The 26,235-nt window shown below is 34.6% G+C and overlaps 1 protein-coding gene across 3 annotated transcripts in view; it reads left to right on the plus strand.

Moving 5' to 3' along the window:
• Positions 1–26,235, plus strand: part of SYDE2 (synapse defective Rho GTPase homolog 2) — a 51,778-nt gene that overhangs the window by 17,507 nt on the left and 8,036 nt on the right. For 2 of the 3 annotated variants that reach the window (XM_047872907.1, XM_047872909.1), the window contains exons 3-8: positions 1,719–2,821; positions 6,784–6,910; positions 8,530–8,588; positions 11,060–11,129; positions 22,591–22,772; positions 25,672–25,900. In XM_047872907.1, the coding sequence (XP_047728863.1) occupies positions 1,719–2,821; positions 6,784–6,910; positions 8,530–8,588; positions 11,060–11,129; positions 22,591–22,772; positions 25,672–25,900 (1,770 nt within the window). The remainder of the gene's footprint in view (positions 1–1,718; positions 2,822–6,783; positions 6,911–8,529; positions 8,589–11,059; positions 11,130–22,590; positions 22,773–25,671; positions 25,901–26,235) is intronic. The other variant, XM_047872908.1, reaches the window with a different exon arrangement.

Below are 26,235 nucleotides of genomic sequence, written 5' to 3' on the forward strand. Positions count from 1 at the left end.
TTAATTTTTCATACTTTGTCTAGCTCAATAAATGTTGGCTAGTGCTATAAATATTAACAATTTACTGTTAAACTACTTTGGATATTATTTTCACCTCACTATTTATAATGACTTATCTCTTAATAGCTCAGTTTAGGCTATTTGGATTTCTTTGTGTCTTTTAAAAACTTTTTATTGTAAACCTGGATAATTTTGACATTCAGGGGGGAAAAAAGCTATTTTTGTGTGGAGAAAAAAATCAAAAACATTTCAATGCTTTACTCTTCATGAAAACTGAGAAGATAACAAAACTTATTTATGTTTCTGTACTATTACTTAATATATTGAAATTGCAAGGAAAGGCCCTAATTTAGCTTTTGAAGTTCCAGGGAATTATTGTATATAAATAATAAAAGAAAGAAAATGTCTTTATAGTTTTTAAAATTATTCAGTTAGCTTTATGATATTCAATATTCAGTTATTCTTTTTTTCTTTTTTTTTTAAGTTTTATTTTTTAAATTTACATCCACATTAGTTAGCGTATAGTACAACAATGATTTCAGGAGTGAATTCCTTAGTGCCCCTTACCCATTTAGCCCATCCCCCCTCCCACACCCCCTCCAGTAACCCTGTTTGTTCTCCATATTTATGAGTCTCTTGTGCTTTGTCCCCTCCCTGTTTTTATATTATTTTTGTTTCCCTTCCCTTACGTTCATCTGTTTTGTCTCTTAAAGTCCTCATATGAGTAAAGTCCTATGATATTTGTTTTTCTCTGACTGATTAATCAATATTCAATTATTCTTGATTAACTGTGTTTCATTCTATGTATAATCTTTCGTGATATGTTCTGAGGGAACATCGAAGAAAGAAAGGGCTCTTAGTTGTCAAAATTATAAACTTACTTGTTTTTTGGGGTGCCTGGGTGGCCCAGTCATAAAGCATCTGACTTGATCTCAGCTCAGGTCTTAATCTCAGGGTGGTGAGTTCAAGCCCCATGTTGGGCTCTGCATTGGGCATTAAGCCTACTTAAAAAAAAAAAGTAAATAAATAATAATAATAAGCTTGTTTTGTTTTTAACTTTTTTAAAAAAAACCACTGCTATGTGATAAAATTTAGTTTTTAGAGAAGTATAAACAAATGTTCTTTTATTAGAGTAGGATTTCTTTTTTCTTTTTAAAATTGGAATAGGATTTCTAAATAAACACTCAAATAGATAATATGCCAAAATAAACATCAAAATAGGAAGCTTTCCTAGTTTCCTCTGATATCTACTGTTCATGGTTATAAAATAACATACTCCCTGAATTATATTGCAGTGGGAAAGATTTAAAAGGAATATATATTACCCTTCCTCCAAACCTTTAAAGTAGAAAAGAAGATGGAGATGAAGATGCTTCTTTCCACCCTAAGCCATTTGGAAATCCCCACCCCCCTTTCTTTAAGATTTTATTTTTATGTAATCTCTACACTCAGCATGAGGCTAAAACCCACAATCTCAAGATCGAGAGTCACTTGCTCTACCTACTGAGCCATCCAGGCACCCCTGGAAATCCTTGATATTGTGTTTGAAGGTGGTAATGGAGATTTACCTAAACTTGTAACTTACTAAATCTCCCCAGTGTGATAAAACAAGGGAGAAATTTCTGTCCATGGGAGAGTCTGTTTAGTTGATGATTTATAAAGTAGGAATCAAAACATATCACCTTATAATATCTTTTTTTTTTTTTTTTTTTTTAAAGGTCCTGGGATCCTAGGTGCTACAAATAAGACTGAATTGGGAGCTACTGAATTATCTTCTCCAAGCCCTAGCCCTGTGAAAAAAAGCAGTTCAATTAACTGGTCTTTCCCAGATAAAATAAAATCTCCACGAACTGTGAGGAAACTTTCCATGAAAATGAAAAGGTTGCCAGAACTTAGCCGAAAGCTGAGCGTTAAAGGAACTTTGAATTACATGAACAATCCAGATAATACTCCTTCCTTGTCTAAATGTACCTGTCGAGAAATTCATCATGCCAATATTCTACCTTCTGGGAACACAACCACAGCTGCTAAGAGGAATGTCATAAGTCGGTACCATCTGGATACCAGTGTATCTTCTCAGCACAGCTACCAGAAGAAAACATCTGTGAGTTCCAAGTATTCCTGCAAAGGTGGTTACCTCAGTGATGGAGATTCACCTGAACTTATAACTAAATCTAGCAAACATGGATCTGACAACAAATTTGGAAAGGGAAAAGAAATAATTCCAAGTAGTTGCAGCAAGAGTGAAATAGACATTGATGCTTTTAGACATTATAGTTTTTCTGATCAACCTAAGTGTTCTCAGTACATATCTGGGCTCATGAGTGTGCATTTCTATGGTGCTGAGGATTTAAAACCACCTCGGATAGATTCAAAAGATGTCTTTTGTGCAATTCAGGTAGATTCAGTAAACAAAGCAAGAACAGCTTTGCTCACATGTCGGACAACATTTTTAGACATGGATCATACTTTCAACATAGAAATTGAAAATGCGCAGCATTTGAAATTAGTAGTATTCAGTTGGGAACCGACTCCAAGAAAAAATCGAGTGTGTTGTCACGGAACTGTTGTTCTCCCCACCTTATTCAGAGTGACAAAGACACATCAGTTGGCTGTCAAACTTGAGCCTAGAGGTCTTATTTATGTGAAAGTGACTCTTCTGGAACAGTGGGATAATTCTCTTCCTGGACTGGCTATAAATCGAGAACCAGTAATATTTGGTGTTGATATTCGAAAAGTTGTAGAGAAAGAAAATACAGGACTGATGGTGCCACTTCTGATACAAAAATGTATTATGGAAATTGAAAAGAGAGGCTGTCAGGTATTATTTCAGTTTCTCTACTACCTCCCGATGTATTTATCTACCTTAATTAATTAAATTTATAGTAGGTCTTGGGGGAAGGGATTCAAGGTAAGGTTAAAAAAATCTAATTTAGACATTTTCTCATTCCTATTTTTAAAATTTATCCCATTATTGTTTAGGGTATAATTCACATCTTCACCTACATTGTCAGTGAGCAATTAAGAGCATGCTAGATGGTTCCACAATTTATGTTGTGATGCAGAGTTATGTGGGTTTTATACCTCGCTATCAGGATTGCTTTACAATGACATTCCTAAGAAAAGCCAGAGCTATGATAGGCAAAGACTAATTCATTTAAGGAATGTTTCTGCATGGTTTGACATTCCTGTGGTACAAAATTCCAACAGTGAATCTTAAAACCCTGCTGTACTCCTAAAACTAACTCCCTGTCCTTGTTCCCTACTCTCCCTCATCCCACACTTCAGAAAGCATACATAAGCTTATTTGTCTCTGAACTTTGGGATAGTGTGGAGGATGAGGAGAGGTCCTACTAATAACATGTCTCATTCTCTCTTCCTTTTAAGTGAGAAGGTAAAATAAAATAAAATAAAATAAAATAAAATAAAATAAAATAAAATAAAATAAAATGTAAAAGCAGCCCATTAAAAGAAACAAAAACCCTGGTGTTATATATAATAAGATATGTAATGTTAACCAGTTGTAGACCTTATCTTCTTTCATTAATACATGTGGACTGTGACAATGAGAAACAGCATATCATTCAGGATGTTATTCTGAGGTGCAAGTAATAGTTTAAATTCAAAAATTAAGCCTAAAATTAGATATTCTGAAGTATTTCTGCTTTAATACTATCAGAATTTATGACATTGATTAAAAACATCAGAGGTAAATGTCAACGAATCAGAATTATGATTTCTTTATGTGTAGAAAAGAGTTTTAAAATAACTCACCTTGAACCTTGATGTGGAAACTACAGAAACAGTGTAAGTTAGTGGGGTTTTGTATTAAGATGCAGGAAACTTGGGTACCGGTTTCTCCTCCATTATTAATTAGCTGTGTGATGTTGGGCAAGTCACTTAATCTCTGTGGGCCTTATTTGCTTATATCTATAAAAGTAGATGCAGTAGTTTCCTGAAGGTAAGAGGTACATCTGAGCTTTTGAAACCTCTTCTCTATTATTCAGGTAGAGTTTATATTTTCTATATGAGAATACGGCTTTTAGTTTCCAGTCCAACTTTTGGTCCAGTTACTTTTTCTTAAGGTTCTCTGTTTTTCTCCCATTTTTTTTTTTCAGGCAATATGTAGAAAGGTCAGAGATTAGGCCAATTTCAAATTATTAAACAAACTTTTACAACTGAATTTTAAAATAAGTAACTCCAATAGCACTGTACTTTTACAATCTATTTTCTGTGATAGTTTATAAAGAATGGGTATATAAAACTTATAATTTTTTCATGAGTTTTTATTTATTCAATTTGTTACAATCAATTATAGTCATTATTCTTTGAAGCTTAAATTATCCCAGGTTTGGCTAGGGAGTGCCTCTTGCAACTAGCTACTGATTGCTTTGTTATATCCCCAGTAGCGTTTGAGCATTTCTTTTCTTTATGACTAAGACTTGTAATTTATTTTAAATACCCAGAAAATATTTTTAGCAATGCTTTTTATTTCTATACTTAAAGTTTAGAAATAGTTATTTTAATAAAGAATTATTTCCTGTGAACTAAAAAATAAAATTTATAGTAGTCCATTTAGAACTGCAATTTTTAAACACGTTTTTTTGTTTGTTTGTTTGTTTTGTTTCTTTTGCTTTTTCTCTCTCTCCCCTGCCCTGCCAGAGAAAGAGGCTTATTGTGTCTGTATTTTACAGACTAGCACACTGCTTAAATTTTGGTTACCTTTTTAGGCAGTAATTATTCTTGTGTTTGTTATCAGGAGCGTCAGGTTTTAACAGTCATACAAAAATAGTTTGTGGCATCTTCCAAATGCTTTGAAGGCTATTACCACCTATCCCCTGCTTTCAATGGGAAAAATTACGATGGAAATCATACTCCTGCTTTATCCAGTACAGATTCTATCCCTGATAGGGGCATTAAGCATGTACTTGAAGTGTTTAAGAAGTCAGCCTCTGAAATTAGGGGTATATCCTAAAGTGTCTTTTCCTTGAAATCTCTGTATTAGATCTATCTTCTTTTATTCACCTTTAAAAATTACCTTTGTATTTTCAGCTTTGTGGACAACATGTTACCATTAATTTATTACTTACTATTGAAGTATTGCTTTCTTTAACTTGTTCTAGGTTCACCTCCTTCACCAAGTTCAAGGGGATACATCTTTATTATGGGATTTTGTGACACTTAAGTGTGCCTACACCAGAAGGGCTCCACTCAATCAAATTAGTTTCTTCTAATATGATAGCATTTTCTTTGATCCTGTTAAAATTTTAGTTTCATTTTCTGGATCATCTGTGGTTCTACCATGTCTTGTGATGATGTGACCAACATAAGAGATGCTATTCTCAATGCAAATGCACTATGAATTTGTGTAAGAATAGGAAATTTCCTTCTAAGTACATTCCTTAGTTTCCCATATTACATCGATCCTTTTGAATGTAGCAGCACCTTGCATTACCTTCTCTCAGAAATAGTTGTAGTTTCCTTAGTATCTTTCAATTAATACTTAATAGCTTATCTCAACTATTTTGGATAATATTTCTCTATGTCCATTAGTAACATTTTCCTATATCAAGACCCACCTTTTGTATTCTGTCAGTTATGTAATGACTTGGAGAGGTTTGTATCATAAGTACATTTTCCTATATCAAGACCCACCTTTTGTATTCTGTCAGTTATGTAATGACTTGGAGAGGTTTGTATCATAAGTACACCTGGAAATTTCATTTGTGTACTCCTTTTCCTAGATTGTTTATATGATTTTAAAGTGATTCCTTGTTCAAATCTTTGGGGATCCTCACTGTTTGTTTTTACTTTTTTCTGTCTTGAAATAATTTCTTTATAACTTCCTTCAACTCAAGGTGATTCGGCTTCCTAAACAGTCTTTGATGTGGAAATATAATCAACAACTACGTATTTTTCTTAATTTTCTTGAAGGGGTTTTTTTTTTTTTTTTTTTTTTTTTTTTTTTTTTTTAACTCTGATTGCTTAATCAGTCATGTTTTCTCTTTACAGATACAGTGCTGATTTCTTCTCAGTGACTTTCTGGTGAACTTCCTAAGACTTAGTATTTTATCTCCTATATGAACTGTGTTTAAAAAATGAATCTTTTTAATGTAGGGTGGGTGGTATCTGTGTATCTTATATACATTTTGAACTAAAGGTTTAATTTTAATTTTAATATATTTTAATTGAATTTCCTCTGTCCCTTTATAATCAATTAACTTAGTAAGTTAAAAAATTCATTTCTTCCTGAGGATCTTTTTTTTCTTCTAAAAAGGTAACTTCACACAAACCGTATATTGGAATTTTATTTCAATGGTGTTACTTTTTTATGGATAAATAAATTGAGTTTAAAGAGATTAAATAATTTGCCCAAATTCACTAAGCAAGGAGTTACAGAGTGGGACTATATGAAATCCCAAACCCTTGTTTAACCACTGTGCTGCATTTCTTCTTCAGGGAAAAGATGTGAAAAGGCATGACCTTGGGGCATGGAGATATTGGTTGAGCATATAAGACTAAAGGGAAGGGCTTGTATCTTAAGATAGTCAGCATTATAGAAATCATAGTATATTGTCTGAATTTAAATGAAAGAATATAGAATGTTTTTATTAAACTGATGAATATAGTCTATGGTGAGATTTCAAAAGCTGTTTGAGGTATTTTTAATTAAATGTCATTAGAACATATTTGATTACCAAGTTTATGTGACTTAAATATTTTGTGCTGTTATATCTTCTCCTTATCAAATTTATCATAATGTGGCCATAATTTTATTTCTAGGTAGTAGGCCTGTACCGATTATGTGGTTCGGCAGCAGTCAAGAAAGAACTTCGAGAGGCTTTTGAGAGAGATAGCAAAGCTGTTGGTCTGTGTGAAAACCAGTACCCAGATATAAATGTAATAACAGGTAATAAATAGTTTTTATTCTCTATACACATTCTGGAAAGAATACATCTGTAGGAAAAGGACTTAAAGTACTATTTTGTAGCCTAAATTTAATGGGGTTTTATTCTGAAGTCTTATTTTCCTTCCTTTACAAACATTGTATTATTTTCTGTGGGGAGGTAGTACCAAGATATGGTCCTTGCCCTCAAACAACCAATAAATATTGGGGGGAAAATACGACCTATGTTAAATTAGCTATTACTAGGTAGCAGAAGGAAAAAGGTACATTTTCTTCATAGAAGGATAAATAAAACACCATCAGAGTTCAGTTTGATTGTCGCCAGGTCATGTAAAGGGCATTGACTATTTGGATAGAGAATTCAGATTTATTTACTAGGCAGAGGGGACCCATCAAAGATTTTTTTATTTATTTTTGAGAGACAGAGAGAGGCAGAGCATGAGCAGGGGAGGGGGAGAGAGAGAGAGAGATACAGAATCTGAAGCAGGCTCCAGGTTCGGAGCTGTTTGTTAGCGCGGGGCCCAAACTCACAAACTGCAAGACCATGACCTGAGCTGAAGTCGGACCCTCAACCGACTGAGCCACCCGGGCGCCCCCCATCAAAGATTTTTCAGCAGGGGAGTGAAATCTTTAGAGAGATAGTCTTCAGGAATATTAATCTGGCAACTCTATGTGACGGATTGTAATTAAAAGAAACCAGAGGACAGAAGACCAATTAGGAAGCCTTAGCAGTAGTACCAGCAAAGAGGTGATAAGAGCTGAAGGAGTCTTGTAGCAGTAACAATAGGAAAGAATAGAACTGAAAAGATATGAAGAAAGAGAGGGCCCAGACAAGCATGACTTTGACGCCTTGTTGATTTGGTACCATTTGCAGAAACTAAGAAGCTGAGAGGAGAGCTACTGCTTTTGGTGGAGAAATGTGAAAAAAAAAAAAAAAAAAAAAAACACAAAAAACTATGAATTGGGTTTTGTTTCAAACTTATATACTGAATTTGAGGTACTAGTAGGTGATCTACATGGATATATCAGGCAAAGTAGAAAGTGCTCATCTACAGCTAAGGAGAGGATATAGTAAAATTTACCAAGTGGTGAGTATATTCCAATATATAACATTGGAAATATACTTCTAGTACTCCTGAGACGTGGAGGTGGGAAATGGCAATGTGCGGGTCATTAGCATATAATTGTAATTAACACTTTGTGATTGTCGGTAAAGTTTGAAGAGACAAGATCTTTGAGGATCTCCAAACTTTGGAGGCACGAAGACAAAGAAGATCCAGCTGAAGAGATTGAGAGGATAGGAGTCAGAAAGTTTGGGAAACGAAAGACAATAGTTGAAGGAAAGGTATGAGGCAGTGTCATTTGATGGAGAGATCATATAAGATGGGAACAGAAATAAGGCCTTTGAATTTGGCCATTATGAGATTGTTTATCACTAATCGATATCTTCAGGGACTCTTGACTTATAATTCCGTGTTTTTGTTGTATTTTATTAGCAAAGTTGTCAAGCATATATAAAAGTAGAATACTGTGACAAACCCTCTATATCTATTACCTGGCTTCCATAATCAACCCATGACCATACCTGTCTCTTTTATACCCCTCATTTGATTCTCCCCTAGACATGGATTATTTTGAAGTATATCTTCAGTATCCTATCCTTTCACCTATAGATGGTTTGGTATGTATCTTCAGATCTTCTTTGTATTTTGATAGTTCTTTGTCTTCCCTCTACTGGTAACTGCCATTTTTTTTTCATGCTGTAATATTATTTATCTCTCTAATTTGATTTGTCATTTTACATGCAATTAATTGCCTCGGAGAGAATTTGAGGAAGGTTCAACCTTCACATATTAAAGAGGTTTTTGTTGGTTGGAATCCTTTAAAGCTTACTTTTAGGATTGAGGCTTTTCAAATAGTTGAGATTCCCAATCTCTGAATTCTGAATGACTATATTTTCATGTATTTAATATATACTCTTAGATAATCAAAACTTTGATCCTACCATTTTAATTCTAACAGACAATAAATCAAGGAACTTTTTCTTTCTTCTAAATTTTAGCAAACCAGAGATAATGGTTACTTTTATTTTTGTAAAGGAAGAAAGCTTATTCTTTCTACAAAAAATGAATTATGTCTACAAAAAAGAAAGTAGAATTTTTCCCTTAATAATATGTAATTAACAAAATTAGTAAAGACTCCATTAAAGAGAGATTTTATAAATAGCAGTTCCCAGGAAATTACACTCTATAACTAAATGAAATATTTAATCGTGTTGAGGCATTATCTTAAAAAAATTGTGCAAATATGTATGAATTAAAAAGATAACATGACGTGGCTTGATTTGATTATTTGTTATAAGACAAGGTCCTTAGTTAGAAATTTGCAGCATGTGGAGATGATATGAACAATAGGTCAATGAATGTTAGATTTGTATCATTCGTTTCTAAAATTGAGTGTCTCCATAGTTTATGAATTGGGTATTTTTTTGCTCTATTGTTTATACTCTTTCATTTCAGGAAAGCTGTTTTTCAAAAGAACCTAGAGCTATTTTCTTTCTTGATAAAAAAAAAAAACAACAATGAAATGATGTAAAAGTTGTCTGACAAATATCATTGAGATTACAATGAATTATATGCAAGGTCTCATCATGTCTCAGTATAAAGGATATTGTTGATTTGTAGAATTTGCCGGTAATAATGTTGCCTCATGTGTTCCATTTGAACTCAAATTTCTAAGTAAACTTGAAATATAATTAGCAATTCAGTAGTTCTAAAAAAATGAGATATTAATGAATGATAGAGTTTACTCACAGTTTAATGTTTATTTTATTTTTGAGACAGAGAGAGACATGAGTGGGGGAGGGGCAGAGAGAGAGACACACACAGAATCCGAAGCAGGATCCAGGCTCTGAGCTGTCAGCACACAGCCTGTACTTTACTCACAGTTTAATGTGTTATTAGTAGTTGGTTTGTCTAAAACACATAATGAAGTGCTCTAGACAACCATATTTTTCATGGGGTACAAAATTTAAGGTATGAAATCTATTCATATTTGTTTATAGCTCTTATTTATCAAAGGAACAAGAAATTAGAAAAGTAAAAATATTTATTATTTAGTGATTATTAGAAAAGAATAATAATCTTTCCTTCCTCCTAAGAAGGAAAATCCAATTTGAATGTATCTTCCCTTTATAAAATAGACATCATATTGCAGGGTTATACAGTCACTATCTAAGTTCAATACTTAGACATTCATTTGACCATGACTTTTCTAATTTTAATTCTTTTTAAATTCTTAATTCTTTTATTTTGCCTCAAAAGAAAACTTTATCAGCAATAACCCCCAAATTATCTTTAATTCTTTTATTTTGCTCAGAAGAATACTTGATCGGTAATAACCCCAAAATTATCTTTAAACCATTAATAATTTTCTTCATTTATGTATATTAAATATGCATTCCCCCCACCATGCATATTACATGTTCTCTGATCTCTGGCACATTAACTTTCAAATTATTTTTGTTTTTCTTTACCTGCATTGAACATAGACACCTAAATTGTATAAATACTAAGGAATGCAAAACACTGAGGAATAGTAATAGATTTAGCAATCAAAATATACTGAGGCAGTATAGAGAGTCCACTTAATCACTTATCCTTCCCTATCTAGAAGTTAATTGGTTTACTTACTAAATATTTATTGATGTCATTTACTATATGTCAGGCATTCTTCTAGGCACCAGGGACAAGTGAACAAGATGAACAGTATCTCAGTCCTCATATATGTATTCTTGTAAGGGAAGAGAATCAGTAATCAATGAATAGTAAGATATAGTAACTTATGCATGATAAGTAGGGCAATGGGAATGATACTGATTGGAGGTAGTAGTCAACTTGGTGACTCCCATGGTTGGAGTGATCAGAGAAGAAAATTGATACGAGAAGTGCCTTTTGAGCTAAAATCTATATAATACAGAGTTAACCATTGGAAGATTTGGGGCTAGAGTTCTAGGTAGAGGAACAGAGTGAATTTTGCAAATTGAGAATTAATAAAATATAGGTACTACGGACCAGTCTCTGAGAAATAGAAGTAGTTTTAGTTATCAGAATGCCTTTTTTTTTTTTTTTTTTTTTTTTTTTTTTTTTTTAGTGTGATGATACCTATTTTATCATGGGGATGAGTAGAATTTTCCTGTGTTGGTCCTTGTGCCTAAATGAAGGTGAGAGGCATATGGTTTCATAGTATCTAACTATTACAGAGCAACTTAGATGTTAGCCAAGAACCCCTTCTTTATTTACCTATAATTGCCTGCATTTTCTTCAGGTACATGGTAAAAGATGTACTATGTTGCACTAAATAAATTTTTCCATGTAAATTTTCCCCAAGTCTCCCTTACATAGTTTCTGTAGCATTAAAGACTGTCACCACAAACTTGTTATCTTATGGTTTTTATGTCCCCAAAGTATTCGAAAATGTTAAGGTTGGGGGCGCCTGTCTGGCTCAGTTGGTTAAGTGTCTGACTCTTGACTTTAGCTCAAGTCATGATCTTGTTTGTGAGTTCGAGCCTCCCATCAGGTTCTGCACTGACAGCACGGAGCCTGCTTGGGATTCTCTGTTTCCTCTCTCTCTGCCCTTCCCCCACTCATGCTTGCTTGCTCTCCTACTCTCTCTCTCTCTCTCTCTCTCTCTCTCTCTCTCTCAAAAAAAAAAAAAAGATGTTAACCTGGCAGTATGGCTTAAGATACTCATATCACTAACTTTTTGGGATAAGGTCATATAGGTAACTTCTAGATTGATAGGTAGTTACATAGTATATGTCACCATATAGTAAAAATACCTCCTTTCTATATCATTTTATAAAATCTTTTAATTTTTCTAATGAACTTAATTATTCTATATATAGAATTTTCTAATGTCTACATACAGAAAAGGAGCGATAACTTTTACTTTGTTGAACATAATGTGCATTGAACAGACTTTAAATGCTTAGTATTTGTTAGTAATAATTCTCCCTTATTTGCCCTCAAATTATAGTGAAGTAAGTAATCTTGAACTTGTGTTAATTTAAAATTTCATTTATATTAATGGTTGCTTAGTGTATTAGACAAAGGATAATGGTATTTGAAATATGTGTTTTACTAAACTATAACATTATCTTTTCTGGAGATCTTTTAGGTTTTAATTTAATTTAATTGCATTATAGGGTGAGTCTCAAACTGCCAGGGCATATTAAGTTTCGTTAGAACTAACAAGTCTTGCTTTTTGTCAAGGAACACACATGGAATCTTTTTTATTTTTATTTTTTTAAATCATGCCCTAGAGGGTTGGTAGCTGTCTTTATTTGGCAGCTACAGAAAATTGGGTTTTCTCTTTCTAACTGTAACTCAGTTGTCCTCTTTACACCACATGTTGCTATTCGTTGTAGATAGGTTTAGACTGCAAAACTAATGATGGTAGTAAAAAAAGTCACATGATATAAGTTAAGGAATGGGAATAAACAATTACTACATGTCTACGGTGTATAAAATGCTTTATTGTTATCATCACTGTACATCTAGCATGTATTGATTGTTGGGATATGTCAGGCTCTTTATACATATTCTGTTTCTTCTTATATGTCAGTTAGAAGTCTGGTCAATATACTCTTGGTTTCCCAGCACTATTTCCAGATTGTTATCTTTTCACTGTTGAACAGAAACTTATGCTCTTCTGAGAATAAAGCTCTCTAAAGTTTCATGGTGCATACCTACACTGCCTGTCTTTCCTATTTAAGATTATCTGCAGAACTCTTGGACATTCCCATTTATTCAGTGAATACTTTTTTAAAGTTTTTTTTAAATTTTAAAGAGAATGAGCAGGGGAGAGAGGGAGAGGGAAAGAGAGAGAAAAGGTGAGGGAGAGGGAGAGAGAATCCCAAGCAGGCTCCACATTTAAGGCAGAGCCAGATGCAGGGCTCTAGACTATGACTTTGGGATCATGACCCAAGCCAAAATCAAGAGTTAGATACTCAACTGACTGACCGAGCCACCCAGGCGCTTCCAGTGAACAATTTGGATATCTTACCAATGGTTATATTTCAAACGAAAGTCCTGTCTTTGTCCTAAGTGATTTTAACATGCAAATGACCCATCCAAAATCTATTAAAAGACTACTTTCTTTCCATTGGATTGTCTTTACAACTTATCAAGAATTTATTGACCATAAATATGAGGGTTTATTTCTGGACTCTCAGTTCTGTTTCATAGATCTGTATGTCTATCCTTATATCAGCACCACATTGTTTTGATTAATGAAATTTTATAATAAAATTTGAAATTTGGAGGTGTTAGGCTACCGATGTTCTTTTTTTTTTTAAGATTTTTTTGGGCTATTTTGGCTTTTTCATACTAATTTTAGGATCAGCTTGTAAATCTCTGTGAAAAAGCTACATAGGATTTTGATAGGTTTTATGTTGAATCTATAGTCAGTTTGGAGAGTATTTTCATTTTAACAGTATTAGGTGTTGTGATCTATGAACATGGGATAGCTGTCCATTTATTTAAGTTTTTAAATTTTTTTCATAAATGATTTTTAGTTTTCAGAGCACAAGTTTTGTATTTCTTTTGTTAAATTTATTCCTAAGTATTTAATTATTTTGATGCTGTTGTAAAAGGAATTATCTTCTTTTTTTTTTTTTTTTTTGGACTGTTCATTTTTAGTGCATAGAAATACAGTTGAGGGGCACCTGGGTGGCTCAGTTGGTTAAGCATCTGACTCTTGATTTCTGCTTAGGTCTTGATCTCACCATTGTGAGATAGAGCTCCCATGCTGGGCTTTGCACTGAGCATGGAGGCTGCTTAAGATTTTCTCTCTTTCTCCCTCTGCCCTTCTCCCCATGTTCTCTCTCTAAAATAAAAATTAAAACACAATACAGTTGATTTTTGCATATTGATCTTGTACTTTGCTAAACTCAATTATTCTGTTTTTTTAGTGGATTCCTTAGGATTTTCTATATGCAAGATTATGTTACCTGCAAATAGAGATATTTTTACTTCTCTCTTTCCAAGGTGGATCCTTCTTATTTCTTTTTCTTGCTTAATTAACCCTGGCTAGAACCTCCAATGTAATGTTGAACAGCAGTGGCGAGAGCTGAACATCCTTATTTTGTTCTTGATTTTAGGAGAAAAGCATTCAGCTTTTGACCATTACTTACGATATTAACTGAGTTTTTCGTAGATCCCCTTTAGCAAGTTGAGGAAGTTCCCTTCTATTCCAAGTTTTTTGGGTGTTTTTATCATGACAGTGTGTTGAATTTTGCTCAGTGACTTTTATGACTCTGCTGAAATGATCGTGTGGTTTTGTCCTTTATTCTATTGATATAGTATATTACATGAATTGGTTTTCAGATGTTAAGCCAACCTTTGCATTCCTGAGATAAATCCCACTTAGTCCTGATGTATATTCTTTTTTTTTTTCCTTTTTAATATGTTGCTGGATTTAGTTGCTAGTATTTTGTTGAGGAGTTTTGTGTCCTACACGATATTGGTCTATAGTTTTCTTGTAATGTCTTTGTCTGGTTTTGGTGTCAGCATAATACTGGTCTTGTAGAATGAGTTGAGAAGTGTTTTCTATTTTTGGTAAGAGTTTGTGAAAAATTAGTATTAGTTCTTCTTTCAGTATTTGGTAGTATTCAACTATCACTTAAACTATCTGGGGCCGGGCTTTCTTTTGTGCGAAGTTTCAAAAATTACTAATTCAGTGTCTTATTATAAATCTCCTCAGGGGCACCTGGGTGGCTTAGTTGGTTAAGCATTTGACTCTTGATTCAGGCTCAGATCATGATGGTCTCATGGTTCATGAGTTCCAGCCTTGCATTGGGTTCTGCACTGACAGCACAGAGCCTGCTTAAGATTCTCTGTCTCCCGCTCTCTCTGCCCCCACCCTGCTCATGCTCTCTCTCTTTCTCTCTCTCTCTCTCTCTCTCTCTCTCTCTCTCAAAATAAATAAACTTAAGAAATTGTTTAACTATAAATATATTCAGATTTTCTATTTCTTCTTAAGTCACTTTCAATAGTTTACCTCTTTCTATGAGTTCTAGCTTTCATCTGAGTTACCTAATTTATTGCCATATAGTTATTCATAATATTCACTTATAATCCTTTTTATTTCTAGAAGGTTGGTAATGATGCTCTCTTTCATTACTGATTTTAGTAATGTGAGTCTTCTTTTTTCCTTGGTCAGCTTAGTTGAAGGTTTGTCAATTTTGTTGATCTTTTCAAAGAAACAAATTTTGATTTTATTTTGTCTATTGCTTTCTATTATCTATTTCATTAATTTCTACTCTAATCTTTATATTTTCTTTTCTTCTGCTCACTTTGAGTATAACTTCCTCCATTTTTTCTATTTTCTTAAGGGAAACTGAAATCATTTATTTGGGACCTTCCTTCTTTTCTAATGTAAACACTTAGTGCTATAGATTTCTTTCTAAATTCTAAACCTCATCCCACAAATTCCCATGTGTTTTGTTTTCATTTTCACTCAGTTCAAACACTTTTTAATTTAAAAAAAATTTTTTTTAATGTTTATTTTTTGAGAGAGAGAGAGAGAGAGAGAGACAGTGTGAGTGGGGAGGGGCAGAGAGAGAGAGGGAGACACAGAATCTGAGGCAGGCTTCAGGCTCTGAGCTGTCAGCACAGAGCCCGATGTAGGGCTTGAACTCACCAGCAGTGAGATCATACCTGAGCTGAAGTCGGATACTCAACCAACTGAGCCACCCAGGCGCCCCTTTAAAAATTTTTTTTTTAATGTTTATTTATTTTTGAGAGAGAGAGGGAGAGGGAGAGCGAGGGATCGGGAGGGGCAGAGAGAGACGGAGACACAGAATCCTAAGTAGGCTCCCTGACACAGGGCTCAAACCCACGAACCGTGAGATCGTGACCTGAACCTAAGTCAGACACCCAACCAACTGAGCCACCCAGGCATCCCTCATTTTCTGATTTTCCTTTTTCTTTCTTCTTTGATTCATGGATTATTTAGAAGTATGTTCGTTTGTGTCAAAATATTTACAGAATTTTCCAGATACTTTTTTATTATTAATTTCTCATTTAATTCCATTATAATCATAGTACATACTTCATGTGACTTGAATCTTTTTGTATTTATTTAAACTTATTCTAAGGTCAAGATATGCTCTTCTGTGTGGTAAATGTTTCATTTGAACCCTTGAGAAGAATGTGTGTTCTGGTGTTTGGAGATGTAATATACTATAATTACCAATGCAGTCAAGTTGATTAATAATGTTGTTCCAGTCTTCCATGTCTTTATGTGTTTTCTTTCTTCTTGTTAAGAGAGGCATGTTGAAATCTTCAATTACGATTGTGGTTTTGACTCACCCATTTTCTACCTCCCGTTTTCCTTTAAAGACTTACACATGTATTAGGTCACTGGTATTTGTTTTACAGCTCACCTATATTCTGTTCATTTTTCCAGTCTTTTTTTTTAATCTCTCTGTTTAATTTTAGTTATTTCTATTGCTGTGTCTTCAAGTCATTAATCTTCTCTGCTAATATTAATTTAACTCATTGTATTTTTAATCTCTGACATTTTAATTTTCACTATTAGAAATTTGATCTTTTTTTCAAACATTCTCTCTACTTGGCATGTTCAGTCTTTCTTCTAGCTTCTTAAACATATGAAATACCATATAATAACTGTTGCAATGTCCTTGTCTACTAATTCTATCAGCTATGTCATTTCTGGGTTGGTTCACAATTGATTTTTCTCCGCATTATAGATCATATTTGCCTGCTTCTTTATACACATGGTCATTTTTTATTGGATGTCAGGTGTGAATTTTACCTTCTTGGGTGCTAGATATATATATTTTTTAATTTTATAGACACTCTTGGGCTTTGTTCTAGTATACAATGAAGTTACTTGGGAACCGTTAGATTTTTTGTAGGTGTGCTTGTAAGCAGAAAGAGAGCAGCTTTTTTTTTTTTTTTAACTTTTTTTTTTCAACGTTTATTTATTTTTGGGACAGAGAGAGACAGAGCATGAACAGGGGAGGGTCAGAGAGAGAGGGAGACACAGAATCGGAAACAGGCTCCAGGCTCTGAGCCATCAGCCCAGAGCGTGACGCGGGGCTCAAACTCACGGACCGCGAGATCATGACCTGGCTGAAGTCGGACGCTTAACCGACTGTGCCACCCAGGCGCCCCAAGAGAGCAGCTTTTAAATAAGTCTTCTCTTTTTATATTTCTTTGATTCACTACTGAAGCAAAACCCTTCTTTGCATTCATATTAGTTTCCTATGGCTGCTAAGTGCCACAAACTAGGTGATTAAAACAACAGAAATGTATTGCCTCATGGTTCTGGAGGCTGGAAGTCCAAAATCAAGTTGTCAGCAGGATCTTGCTCCCTCTGAAACCTGTAGGGAAATTCTTCCTTGCTTCATCGTAGCCTTTGTTTTTTTGCTGGCGATCTTTAGCATTCCTTCATTTATAGATGCATCACTCCAGTTCTCTGGCTTCACACAGTTCTCCCCTGCTTCTTCAAATCCTCTTGCCTTTTTGTATGTCTGTCTCTGTGTCTAAATTCCCCTTTTATAAGAACACCAGTCAGAATGTATTAGGGCCTACCCTACTGACTTCATTTTAACTTGATTATCTCTGTAAAGATCCTGTTCCAAACACGGCCACATTCTGAAGTGCTGAGGGATAAGACTCAAATATATGTTTGTGGAAGACACAATTCAAGCTGTAACAGTACTATACCCAAATATCGTAAGTTACGAAGTTTTTCACTTTGGTTGCTCAGAACAGGAGCTATTTATTCCCTGCTAGTATAAGCTCCTGAAATTGTTCCCTTTAATCTTTTTGGGTGGTTCCTTTTCCAGCCTTGGTTACTTTCCTCACCTGCACATGCTGATCAGTACTCAGAGACTCAGGGGGATTCTTGGAAATCTCCAGAGGTGTTTTTTTGTTTGTTTGTTTTTTGTTTTTGTTTTTGTTTTTGTTTTTTTGAGCAGCTATCTACTCTCTAATACTCTGTCCTGCAAGCTCTAGCTGCTTTGACTTCCTTAGTCTTCTAGCTTCCTCTCCTCAACTTAGCTGGACCTACTAGCTACCTGTGTTTGCACCCCCTCACAGTGACTTGGAAAGGTTTTCGGGCAATAAGGCAGTTATGAGCACACCTCATTAGATTCCCATCCCTTAGGGATCACTATCCTTCTTTGACTGATGTCTAATATGTTGGACACAGTTTTTTAATTTTTTTTTTCAGATATTTTATCTGGTGTTCCCAGTTGTTACAGGCAGGAAGTTAGATCTGGTCCCCATTGCTCTGTGTTGGTTAGAACAGCTGTTTTTCTGTTTTTCTGGCCCCAGTGCAAGCTGCTTTGAAATACTGTGTTGTGGCTTTAAACTGATTGAGGAAGCTTTCTGTATACTGAAAAGATCTCAAGGATATGATGTTAAATGAAACACCAAGAAACAGAACAGGACATGATATGCACTATCTATTATGTAACAAATGATAATAATAGTAATACATTATTTATATTTACATAAACAAACATGGAAGGATCCATAAGAAACTAATGAATCATATTACTATCAAAATTGAAAAGATTATCAGAAGGTGGTGGGGGCTCCAGGAGGTGGCATCTTGCACTGTAGTTCACGCTCAGTCATGTCAGAGCCCAGGTCATTGGATGCCAGCCCGGGGTCCCCGGCCATGCACAAGGCAGGGTGTTGAGGCATAGGTTGGAAAACGAGGATACTCAAACCAGACAACTGCAAGATGCTGTCACAAATGCGGAGAAGCATTTCGGAGAGCTGTGCCAAATCTTTGCTGCTTATGTGCGGAAAAATGCCAGACTGTGAGACAAAGCAGACCTACTGGTGAATGAAATCAATGTGTATGCCTCTACAGAGACCCCAGGTTTAGAGCAGGGCCTGAAAAAAATAAAGGAGGGAGGGAGGGAGGGAGGGAGGTAAGGAGGGTAGGAGGGAAGGAAGGAAGGAAGGAAGGAAGGAGAGAGACAAAGAAAGGAAGAAAGCAGGGCCTAAAAAACGTTTCTGATTAGTTTGCCAAACTTCAGTATTATCAACAAGCAGAGGTTGAAAGACTTGAAGCCAGAGTAGTTGAACCTTTGAAAGCTTATGGAACCATTGTGAAAATGAAATGAGAGGATCTCAGAGCAACATTAATAGCAATGAATTGGGAAGCCAATCAGTTAACTCAGAAGGAATACATATTATTGTATCCTTTGACTTTTGATCTTTTTTGTTTGTTTTGTTTGTTTGCTTTTTAATGTTTGTTTATTTTTGAGAGAGTGCAAGTGGGGGAGGGGCAGAATGAGGGGGACAGATGATCGGAAGTGGGCTCTGCTCTCATAGCAGCGAGCCCGATATGGGGCTTGAACTCACAAATTGTGAGATCATGACCCGAGCCGAAGTTGGATGCTCAACTGACTGAGCATCTGACTTTTGATCTTTAAAAAAATGTTTTGTAAGGCAGAAACTTAATTGCAGAGAGCCACAATGGATGCTACCTGAACAACTCGTCATCTGGAGGAAACTATTGACAATTTTGAAAAGCAGAAAATAAAGGACATAAAGACTATATTTTTAGAATTTATCACTATTGAAATGTTACTTCATGGCAAAGTTTTAAAGGTCTGCACTGCTATCTACCAATTTATACAAAACATTGATGAAGATTTAGAGGTTTTTCGAAATTGTCCATATCAACCAGATTTTTCATCCTGTTTAGATATTGTCAGAGCAGATCCAAAGTCATCTCTTCAAAGATCACTGTCAGTTAAGTGTGTATCTGCAATAGGACAGATAACTAATAAAGGATCAACAAGCAAAAGATGATGATGAAGAGGATGATGAGGACTTAGATGTTACAGAATAAAATTAGTTTTCTTAAGTAATTTCACATTTCATTTTTCTTTTTTTTTTTTTTTTTAATGTTTATTTTTGAGAGAGAGAGAGCAGGGAAGGGACAGAGAGAGAATCCCAAGCAGGCTCTGTGCTATCAGCCTGACACAACGCAGAGTCTGACACAGGGCTTGAACTCACCAACTGTGAGATCATGACCTGAGCCAAACAAAGTCAGGCGTTTAACCAACTGAACCACCCAGGCACCTCTCACATTTCATTTTTCATCTTAAATGACTTGGAATCCAGAATTACTACTTTGTAAAACTTTATACTGGCTTCACAGACCTTAAACCTCAAAATGAAGTCCTACTGGAAATGAAAATTAAAGGAAATTTATGCTGACCAAAAATGAAGATTTTAAAAAATAATGCACACCAATCATTTCAATATCCTATCTAGCAGTATGTGATTTTTGAATAGGTTCCATTAAAAAAAAAAAGATGATATATTTCAAAAGTATTTTATATTAATGCACTATACCTAGTTGAGATTGCAATATAAATACTGTAGATGAAAAAACCAAGAGATCTAACACTTCCACTTGCTTCTTTTGCTTTCATCACCAAAAAAGTGTCTTTAGTCATTCTTATTAAATACAAATTCTGTTCCATAAAGTCTTATCAAAAAGATAGGGTTTTTTTTCTGTACTGTTTTTCCCTTTTACTACAACCTGAAGTTTCCTTATTTGATGCATAATTTACTTTTCAACAAGAATGTAATTACTTTTGATTAAAGGTAATGGGACACTAGGATATCAGTGTCTTAAAACTAAAGCATAAATTTTAGCTTCACATAAATGTGAAAACCATATTCAGCCTGATTCTGGTTTTAAAATGAAGATGCTATTACACTAAAGCATTATTACACTAAAACATATAAAGCAGTACTACAATTTCTGGAAATCTGTAATTTGGTGGAATGTGGCCTAAGAAAACATCATGGAAAACCATAAATCATTACAAGTCTGTAAAAATTTTACTAAACCGCCATCTAATTAATGAAAGAGTATATACTTTTATTTTTGAAAATAATCAATTTGCTACAGCCTTTCAGTAAGTACAATACTTGTGTTTCTTTGGATGAGAATTGTACTTTTGTTATTTCATGGATACCAGTCAGGCATATAAAAATTACGAAATTCATAAAATCATTTGGGATAACCACAAAAAGCAGTCTAAGTTCTCAGTTTAGCTGAGAGCATGTTCTGAATCGATATTGTTTAGTTTTAGGTTTTTGGTGTCCGAAAATCTCCTGTTCTCCCTTGTGATCACATTGTAGATTTTAGCTACTGCCTTACCTACCTTGCTTATATGTAACAACCATAAATCACACTTTCCTGTTTCCTCTACCGTAGGTGATCTCTCTTAGTTCATGACCGCTGTGGTGTGTTTGGAATTGACTTCCCTCGCTCTTGTTATAGTGACAAGTGTGATGATTTGTGTTCTTGGCTTTTGGTTTTATTATTTGATATTAAGAATGATTTTCCCCCTCATACAACGCTGTAGCATTTGAGATTATCCAACCACTCATAAATATGTTTAAGACACATAAGAGTATTAAAGGGGAAATATATATAACTCATTTATTTGCAAGGCCTTTTGACCACTTCTTTTCCTATTGAGGTATAATTAATGTATAACATTATATTAGTTTCAGGTGTACAACATAGTGATTCAGTATTTGTATGTATTATGAAATGATCAACACAAAAAGTCTACTTAACCATACATAGTTACAAATCCATTACCATGAATAGTTAGAATTTTTTTTTTCTGTGATGAGAACTTTTAAGATTTACTCTTGTATGTCAGTTATGCCTCATTTAGAAGAAGAAAATAGAAAACATTTAAAATTTATTCTTTCCCAAAATAAGTTACTCCAAATTTATCAAAATTCCCAACCCCACTTTAAAAAAATCTGATGGCGGGGCGCCTGGGTGGCGCAGTCGGTTAAGCGTCCGACTTCAGCCAGGTCACGATCTCGCGGTCCATGAGTTCGAGCCCCGCGTCGGGCTCTGAGCCGATGGCTCAGAGCCTGGAGCCTGTTTCCGATTCTGTGTCTCCCTCTCTCTCTGACCCTTCCCCGTTCATGCTCTGTCTCTCTCCGTCCGAAAAATAAATAAACGTTGAAAAAAAAAATTAAAAAAAAAAATCTGATGGCATAGCAGGAAGATGTGATTTCAGTTTATGCAAACAGGTATTTTGATCCAACCTTCTTTGGATACAACCCCAAAATCTACAAAATAATGTAAGGGAGAATCCTGTTTCTCATCAGTAAATAAACAAAACAACTTGCAAATATACAACACACTATTATGAAACATGTTGTACATGGACAATTGGTATTCTTTACCAAATAAGAGTCTAGAAATTAAAAATCCATGTAATTGGAATAATTTACAATTATATTAGTATGCCTTGCTTTCTCAGCTTTTGTTTCACATGCATTTATAGAGGGCCAGAATCAATAAAGTATATGTACTGCGAATTGCTTACTTTATGAGTAACAAACCTAATAATATGTATGATAATTGGAAATTATGTGTGTGCATTTTTAGCATGGTTGCAAAACAAGAAGTCAATTACCAAAGCAATTTATAAGAATACAAAATGTTCACTAGCATAATAGTTTTTTGTTGCTTTTGTTATTTTCAGAATATTAAAGGTTAACAATACTTCAGTTAAAAATAATTCACCACAGTTTATTTTATTTTGAAGACCAATTGCTATCTGTCTTTGTTTTCTAAAGGTGTTCTTAAGGACTATCTAAGAGAACTTCCTTCTCCTCTGATAACAAAGCAGCTTTATGAGGCTGTAATAGATGCAATGGCAAAAAATCCTTTGAAAATGTCATCAAGTGGATGTGAGAATGACCCAAGTGACTCTAAGTATACTGTTGACCTGCTTGATTGTCTGCCTGATGTTGAGAGGGTGAGCATCAGTGGTATACCTTTTTCCCTGAAAGCCAGCTAATGAATATATACTTAGCTCCAGAGCTACAAATAGTTTTTCAGCTGTTTCACATTTGTGGCACTTAGGAGTTTAAGCTCTGCCTTTACTAAAGGCTCCTTAAACAGCATAAATATAGATGACAATTTTATCTTTTCTGTATATAATTTTAGTCTAGGCACAGGTACTTCCTATATGTTTTTAAAGAGTATGGCTACCTTATTAAAATAATATATGCTTATTATAGAAAAATTGAGAAGATATAGTAAAGAAAATGGAAAATTGCAATTATCAATAACCAAAGGCAACAATAATTAACGTGTTAGTTAATTAACTATATGTAGTTAATGTATTTCCTTTTAGTATTTGAAAAATACGGTAACTGTTTCAGTGTACATGGCTTAGCCTTAAGACTTAAGTAACCCTCACCACCACCATCGCTTTCCTTCTTGCATCTTCCCATTTACCTCCTCACGATCTAAATCTTGGGACCAGTATCCTCAGGACCAGAGGAGATAAGAGGGTAGCTGGGTCTGCAGAACCAGTCTCAACCTAACTTTAACTGTTGTTCCTTAGAACAAAAGAGAAAATAAGAGAGAGATGGCTGAGCTTGTCCAGATGAGGTCAACTTTGCCTATATTTCTTATTATGTGAGGGTAGAAAGGGCAAGAGTGAATGTGTGAAAATATTAAGCCCCAAAACTTCATTCACCTTTACTGTCCCCTTCCCTGTGCTCGGTCCAGTTAGATTAGTAAGTATACTCCTGTGGGTGAGAAGAAGGGAACAACTACAAAGAAATAAGCAGAATTAGAAGGGTGGAATGAAGGGGTAGACATATTCCTTCTTCGTTGCCAGGTAAAGTTTGATTGCCAGGTATCATTTGACTTACACGTGAGGAAATGAGTGGAAATTTAAATCGCCTGCTCCAGTTATATAGCTTTTATGAGTGCTGTAGTCTGTCACCTGAATTTATAGGTCTTTCTGGTCCTAAAGCTCTTGCTATTATCATCCTTTCTAAAAAGGCTTCATAATATTCCATTGAGTGGATTTGACATAATTAATCACTATTCTCTTTTGTATAATATTTAGGTTTTGAGTCTATTTGTATATATTTTTATGCAGAGATTTCTTTTCAGTTAGAATTACTTATTTGGAGTAGAAATAATGGAATTGTTGATTTAAATGATGTGAACATTCAAAGGCTCTTTTTTTTTTTAATTTTTTTTTAATATTTATTTATTTTTGAGACAGAGAGAGACAGAGTGTGAACGGGGGAGGGTCAGAGAGAGAGGGAGACACAGAATCTGAAACAGGCCCCGGGCTCCGAGCTGTCAGCACAGAGCCCGACACGGGGCTCAAACTCACGGATCGCGAGATCATGACCTGAGCCGAAGTCGGACGCTCAACCGACTGAGCCACCCAGGTGCCCCTCAAAGGCTCTTAATATGTTTTCATATTACTTTTCAAAAGGGACACAACAATTGCACTTTTTGGCTCATCTTTATTTAGTAGACAAAAAAATATTTTACTTTAAATTGTATTTCTTGGTTTGCTATTGAGATTAAATCTAAGATATTTAGCCAGGTGTGTGTGTGTGTGTGTGTGTGTGTGTGTGTGTGTGTGTGTCACAGCATGGTATGCTGAAAGTAGCCTTAAGATGTCAACATATGTAGAATCCCACTTGTGTTAGCAAATGTATAGTGAGTGGAGATGAAGAATGGATATTTATTATTGACATTGCTTTTATGATTCATATATTTGATTTGTTTTGATTTCAAAATATTAATTACAGTCTCCTCTAACTTTTCTTCTTTCTTTATTCCTTTCTTCCTCAGCCGAACATTAGAAGAATATTTATTTCGGCTGTCCTTATTTCTTCACCACCCTTGACTACTCAACACATTGTAATCTGGCTCCCTACCCTATCTTTCTGGACTTATTTTTGCCAAGGTTACTAATGACCTTCTGATCACTGAATCCATTTTTTACTTTTGGCTCTAAAATTAAGTCATTTTGATTTTTTCTTTTTTAATAATTTTTAAAATTACAGTTTTACTTGGCATTCATTTCTTTAATACAATTATGAAGAAGAAATTATACACTCATTTTATTTGTTAAATGATTGATCACATGCCAGTACTTCAAAAACATCATATTTCTTTCCATAATTGCTTAGACCTAAATAACCTTCCACCCCTTACTAGTTTCTTCAAGTTTTAAAAAATATTCTTTTTGGGGGCACCTGGCTGGCTCAGTTGGATCCTTGATCCTCAGGATCGTGAGTTCAAGCCCTATGTTGGGTGTGGAGATTACTTAAATAAATAAAAATACTTTAAAAAAGTATTTTTTTTCAACAAAAAAACTTTTTTTTTTTCATCTCTAGCTATTCTATTCTTTTTTCCATGGTTTGTCTACTTAAAGTATTTGTTAGTTAAGCACATTGGCCTTTTTCCTATCCTGTATCATGATAGACCCTGGCCACGTTTGAAATTGTTAGCTTCCTAAGTTTAAGGTTGGCAGTCCCCTGATTATGACTAGAGGATTTATCTGTTCTTAAAGATAAACACTCTTACCTAATCCCTTTTCCATCACAGCCTTTGCTATTGTCATTTTAGAGGAGGGAAGAGAAGAAAACGTTGATGTATATTTTCCTAGGGACGCCTGTTGAAATTTGGAATGCATTCATGAGCCTTTATAAAGACTATACATTTTAACCATCTAATCGATCAAATTATGTCATTGGAACCTAAGGGTCCAAGCTTTGAAACAATCTTTTGAAAAGTAACAGAATGTCTGTTTATATTTTCTGCTGTAAATTGTGTCCTTAAATTTGCTCCTGTGTATGACTTTACTAAGTGAAATGTAATTTAACTTAATTTAGGCAACCCTAAAGATGTTGCTGGATCATTTGAAATTGGTGGCTTCTTATCATGAAGTGAATAAGATGACGTGCCAGAACCTGGCTGTGTGCTTCGGACCAGTGTTATTAAGTCAGAAGCAAGACACTAACCATAACAACAGAGTCTTTACTGATTCAGAAGAACTTGCAAGTGCTTTGGATTTCAAAAAACATATTGAAGTTCTTCATTATTTACTTCAACTCTGGCCAGGTAAATGATTCTCTGGAAATACTTTTCTCTTTCAAGGACAAAGTGTTTGAATTAGCTAATCACTAAATATGCCCATATATGATTGCAGAAAATATTTCCTAGATTTTGCTTTTTCTGTTTAAATTTTTTGCTTTTGCTGATAATATAATAGACCTATAGATCAATGTGCACATTTTGGATTTGGTCAGATCAGGATTTGTATCCTGGTTGTGTTACTTATTAGCAGTCTGGTCTTGGGCAGGTTCTTTAACATCTTAGAGCCTCAGTATCGTCTTTTGTTATATGGACTTTAATAATGTTTATGGAATTTATAGGAGGGTTAAATAAGGAGTTAC

This window comes from Prionailurus viverrinus, chromosome C1, assembly GCF_022837055.1.
Source record: "Prionailurus viverrinus isolate Anna chromosome C1, UM_Priviv_1.0, whole genome shotgun sequence".
Taxonomy (NCBI): domain Eukaryota; kingdom Metazoa; phylum Chordata; class Mammalia; order Carnivora; family Felidae; genus Prionailurus; species Prionailurus viverrinus.